Source organism: Salvelinus sp. IW2-2015, linkage group LG23 (genome assembly GCF_002910315.2).
Source record: "Salvelinus sp. IW2-2015 linkage group LG23, ASM291031v2, whole genome shotgun sequence".
Lineage (NCBI taxonomy): Eukaryota > Metazoa > Chordata > Actinopteri > Salmoniformes > Salmonidae > Salvelinus > Salvelinus sp. IW2-2015.
The window spans coordinates 1963113-1968857 of NC_036863.1; the positions used below are offsets into that span (position 1 = coordinate 1963113).

General features: G+C 45.1%; 1 protein-coding gene across 4 annotated transcripts in view; it reads left to right on the plus strand.

Moving 5' to 3' along the window:
- The window catches only part of LOC111951044 (glutamate receptor 1-like), a 117804-nt gene that overhangs the window by 93725 nt on the left and 18334 nt on the right, over window positions 1-5745 (plus strand). For all 4 annotated transcript variants that reach the window (XM_070434302.1, XM_070434303.1, XM_023969016.3 and 1 more), the window contains exons 12-13: window positions 4206-4404; window positions 4551-4798. In XM_070434302.1, coding sequence (XP_070290403.1) covers window positions 4206-4404; window positions 4551-4798 — 447 coding nt within the window. The remainder of the gene's footprint in view (window positions 1-4205; window positions 4405-4550; window positions 4799-5745) is intronic.

Sequence of the window (5745 nt, forward strand, 5' to 3'; positions counted from 1 at the left end):
TCCATCCCTCCATACCTCCCTCCATCCCTCAATCCCTCCGTACCTCCCTCTATACCTCCCTCCATACCTTCCTCCATACTTCCCTCCATCCTCTCCATACTTCCCTCCATCCTCTCCATACCTATCTCCATCCCTCCCTCCATACCTCCTTCCATACCTCCCTCCATCCCTCCCTCCATTCCTCCCTCCATACCACTCCTGCTGTACAGCAGACTGATGCCTCCCTGGTACTGCTAGACTCTGCTCAGGGAAGATAGACGCTCCTGTCTGCTTGGATGTGTGTTTGCTACTGCGTTTTTGCCCTGAGGGGGATCTCACTCTCAGCCTCATACGCTCCACTTTCACCGCTGGAGGAATGTGTGCTGCACCTCTAATGTTATTGTAACTTTTCACAGCTCATTAAAGTCATTTTATGGACACAATATCTCATACTTACGTATGTCATACAGAGGTTTCTGAAGATAGATGAGTTATGAAAGGGTTAAGATTAGTTTTAAATAATTAGCCAGGGAGATACACTACACGAACAATAGGTATGTGGACCCCTGCTTGTCAAACATCTCGTTCCAAAATCACGGGCATTAATATGGAGTTAGTCCCCCCTTTGCTGCTGTAACAGCCTCCATTCTTCTGGGAAGGCTTTCCACTAGATGTTGGAACATTGCTGCGGGGACTTGCTTCCATTCAACCACAAGAGCATTAGTGAGGTCGTGCACTGATGCTGGGCGATTAGGCCTGGCTCGCAGTCGGCGTTCCACTTCATCCCCAAGGTGTTTGGTGGGGTTGAGGTCAGGGCTCTGTGCAGGCCAGTCAAGTTCTCGACAAACCATTTCTGTATGAACCTTGCTTTGTGCATGGGGGAATTGTCCTGCTGAAACAGGAAAGGGCCTTTCCCAAACTGTTGCCGCAAAGTTGGAAGCACAGAATCGTCTAGAATGTCATTGTATGCTGTAGCGTTAAGATTTCACTGGAACTAAGGGGCCTAGCCCGAACCATGAAAAACAGCCCCGTACCATTATTCCTCCTCCACCAAACTTTACAGCTGGCACTATGCATTCCTGGCAATCCGCCAAACCCCGATTCATCCATCGGACCGCCAGATGGTGAAGCATGATTGATCACTCCAGAGAATGCGTTTCCACTGCTCCAGAGTCCAAGGGCAACGAGCTTTACACCACTCCAGCCGACGCTTGGCGTTGCACACGGTGATCTTGGGCTTGTGTGCGGCAGCTCGGCCATGGAAACCCATTTCATAAAGCTCCCGACTAATAGTTATTGTGCTGAAATTGCTTCCAGAGGCAGTTTGGAACTCGTTAGTGAGTGTTGCAACTGAGGACAGACGTTTTATTTTTACGCGTTACGCGATTTAAAGCTCGGCAGTCCCGTTCTGTGATCTTGTGTGGCCTACCACTTCGCGGCTGAGCCTTTGTTGCTCCTGGATGTTTCCACTTCACAATAACAGCACTTACAGTTGACCGGGGCACCTCTAGCAGGGCAGATATTTGATGAAATTACTTGTTGGAAAGGTGGCATCCTATGACAGTGTCACGTTGAATGTAATTCTACTGCCAATGTTTGTTTATGGAGGTTGAATGGCTGTGTGCTCAATTTTATGCACCTGTCAGCAATGGATGTGTTTGAAATAGCCGAATCCACTAATTTGAACGGGTGTCCATATACTTTTGTTTATATATTGTATCAATTTAAGGAGAGAAAGTTATAAGTGTGTTGCTATGTACAGTACGTATGTGTGCACACAGTGGGGAAGGGTCAGTGTATAACCCGGACCAGTCCCCTTTGCCTGTGTGTCTGCAGTGAGACGTGGTGGTGTACGGGTCAGAGCTCTCCCTTAGTGTGACCAGACGCCCCAAACGCTCCTCTTCCTGCCCCAGGCAGAGTCTGTCACTTCAATTCTATTGTTAAACACACACACACACCCCAAACACAACGCCCAGCCATCCCATAGCTAAAACATTTACATTCTACTCCTTTAACAGTACATACAGTACACACACACACACACGGACACAAACAGAACCCTGCGGGCCTCACAGCCCTTTCCCTGTACAGAGGTGACCCAGAAACCCTCAGTGTTATGACATGCTTAACAGTGTTTAACAACGGTTCTGTCAAAAATACAGATCAGCGTCACATCTGAACTGTGTTGCTGCAGTTGCAGTGTTCTGTTCAAACAGAACAGACTGACAGAATGCAAGTTTTGGACTTCAGCATCGTCTCTGGAGACTCGTTACCCGCCCCAGACTTGGCTGACAGACCTACGGACATAACCCTGCCTCCCGCTGATGAGTTCAAATATTTGGAGAGGACAGTTCACCATGACGGAGTATTGTGTGCGTGTGCGTGTTTTGTGTGTGTGTGTGTGGTGGTGTGTGTGTGTGTGTGTGTGTGTGTGTGTGTGTGTGTGTGTGTGTGTGTGTGTGTGTGTGTGTGTGTGTGTGTGTGTGTGTGTGTGTGTGTGTGTGGTGTGGTGTGTGTGTGATGTAGTGTGCTGTGGGTGTGTGTGTGTGTGTTTTTATGTGTTTGCTCTAGCACGCACTTGGGAAATGATTTGTCATTTTAAAATGTATTGTGGTGATGTGCATGGTTACCTCATTACCTCTTATTTGTAATTTAAAGTAGTGTTATAACTATCCACATTAGTGTCAACCCTGTTTACCAGTTAGTTTGCATTGAAATAAATGAATGGCTATTTTAGAATCGTTCCCTGCTGCTAACATGCTGGAGGTGTAACTGTACGACCATCGGGAGTTTTTATCCCGTCTCGTTGTGGTGGGCTGGACCTAGAGAATCCCCTGTCCAGTTCTTGGTGGCTTAAACTATTGGCAGGCTGTTTCTCTGGAGATCAGATTGTTGGCTGGCTAATGCCGAGGCTTCAAAAGATCTCTGTGCCTGCAAGCTGTCATGAATTGAAATTTTGAAGGGCTTATTGTTTGTGCTTTCCTTTTGCTGGAGTTTCCAATGGCCCATTCTCACATGCTACCCTCTAACCCCTAGTCTTAGGCTCACTCTGTTCTCGCTGCTTTTAAATTCTCTTTTGGTGTGTGAGCTGCATTGTGTACAAGGGATTCAGGGCAATAAAAGGAGGTTTTGTTCAACGAAGCTTCCAAGAGGAACGGTTTCTGAATTTGGAAACAGGTCTGTGGGTGAGGATGTCCTTCTCCCTGAATTTGGAAACAGGTCTGTGGGTGAGGATGTCTTCTCCCTGAATTTGGAAACAGGTCTGTGGGTGAGGATGTCCTTCTCCCTGAATTTGGAAACAGGTCTGTGGGTGAGGATGTCCTTCTCCCTGAATTGGCTGGGCAAATCCAAATACTGGAGCTTATCCTTTGTTTTGCATAAAACAACACAAAACAACAATTTGCTATTTTTACAGCAATTTTTTTTCACACAATTTCTCTGCTTTAGTTAGTGCTTTGCTGCTTCCGAAAGAGGAGTGTCGTCTTTGAGAAATCTGCATTGACACTCAGGAGATCCTACAACGCTGAACGCCATTTTCTACAGATCTATCCGTCTTTCCCCGTCAGCCCACACAACTTTCATGTTTTGTTTTTACGCCTGCTCAGACTGAAATTGAGAGGATTGTTTCATACCTTGCATACTAATTGGGTGGGTGCAGCCTACAAAGGACAATCCAACAATGTGCGTTTCTGTTTTCATAAATGTGATCTCTGTTTTGTAGCACCGCTGTCGGAGCAGACGTGATGCAGCAGCTGTCTCTGCTGTAGTTCAGAATACATTTGTAGCAGAGCATAGATTTAGGCCAGGAATGGGGTCAGGTCTTTTTGAAGGTACAATTATCGCAATGATTTGATCGCAAATATTTTTGGGGGGGCTTATTTTTTCACATKTAGTGTATGTTTGTGTGAACAGATAGAGCTTATTTTGTTTAAAAAAAAAAGAAAGTACAACACTCACAATCAATCAAACAAGGAAAAGCAATTAATACACATGTCTCTATACCTGTGGCATTGTGTGAAACTGAGTGATTATCGAAGTGATTGAGTGATTATCTGTATAGTGTCAACAGAAAGCAATGTATCATTGTGTGCCAAGAAACGATTAGTGTTACTCTTGAAGCATTGCTTTATCACTTCCCTCACTCAACACGTCCACTTTCCTTTGCTTCTATCTGAGATGGCAATGTTTTGGATTGTTAGAGACTCCTCTCTCTCTCTTCTCTCTAGGTCCCTCTCTGGTCGCATTGTAGGGGGAGTGTGGTGGTTCTTCACCCTCATCATCATCTCCTCCTACACGGCCAACCTGGCTGCCTTCCTCACCGTGGAGAGGATGGTGTCGCCCATAGAGAGTGCTGAGGACCTGGCCAAGCAGACAGAGATCGCCTATGGTACTCTAGACGGAGGCTCCACCAAAGAGTTCTTCAGGGTAAAGCTGAAGCTCTAGATGTCATCACTCTGGAAAAGCATCAACTGTCATGAAGTGGCTCCTAGTAGTTTTTGACGAGGCGGTTACATTTCTCATAGAGCATCTATATACAGTATTTTACCCATTATTGTTTTTTTGCACCTTAGAGATCGAAAATAGCCGTATTTGAGAAGATGTGGTCGTACATGAAGTCTGCTGACCCGTCAGTGTTCGTGAAGACCACAGACGAGGGCGTGGTGCGGGTCAGGAAGTCCAAAGGGAGGTACGCCTACCTGCTGGAGTCCACCATGAACGAGTACATCGAGCAGAGAAAACCCTGTGACACCATGAAGGTCGGGGGGAACCTGGACTCCAAGGGCTACGGAGTGGCCACGCCCAAGGGATCAGCACTAAGGTATTACAGTGTGTAGGCTGGTCACGTCACCGTGACGATCCGCCACACATGTTATGTTTTACATGTGAATGCCAAATGCACCCTTGAGGTGAGTGAGGTTACACTTGCAAATTATCCCACTTATGTAAAGTAAATAATAATTAGTGAAGAGACTATTTCTTTAATAAATGAAGCATGATGTTGTATATCAATTTACAATCTGTGGGCAAATGATGCACATTTTAGTCTGTTTCAGTGATAATGCTAGTTAATGTAATGATATAGTGAGATAAAGTCTCATTCAACTATTCTCTACTTCTGATTTGTAACCACTCTCATCAGACGTCTAGAACGTGTGTCCCCCCTCCTCCCCCCCTTCCAACTGTCTCAACTCAGTCCATCCCCGCTTCGCTTATATTTTGTTGATAAACTCATATCTTTTATCATTATCCTCGTTTAGCTTTTTCTTATTGATGCTCCTTTATAATCTATTATTATATGAAAAAATTTAACTATATGAATTATTTATTAATGTAAAATTTCAAAATTATTTTTAACATGATCTCCTATGACCCATAGATGACCCACTTCCCTACACCCATCTACCGACATAAGGATAGTCCCTACACTCCCAGCCACCGCATTCCAACTAGAAGTGCTGTCATCTCAGCTATCAAAGTACATGTGACCACAAAGGAACAGCTTTTCTGGGACTCAACAATGCACAAACCTCAATCATTGCTAAGTATAATATCTAACAGACAAAACAAAATCACTGAATGCGGCCAGGGCCGTCTCAGCCCCCCCCACACACCACGCCCCATAACTAAACTTATTGGGACAGAGGGTGGAAAAGAAGGGAAGTCGTGCAGAATAAAAAATATTCCTGTTTGCAACAAGGCACTAAAGTAATAGTGCAAAATATTGGCCAATTCCATAATATTTTGGTACTGAATACAAAAGTGTCA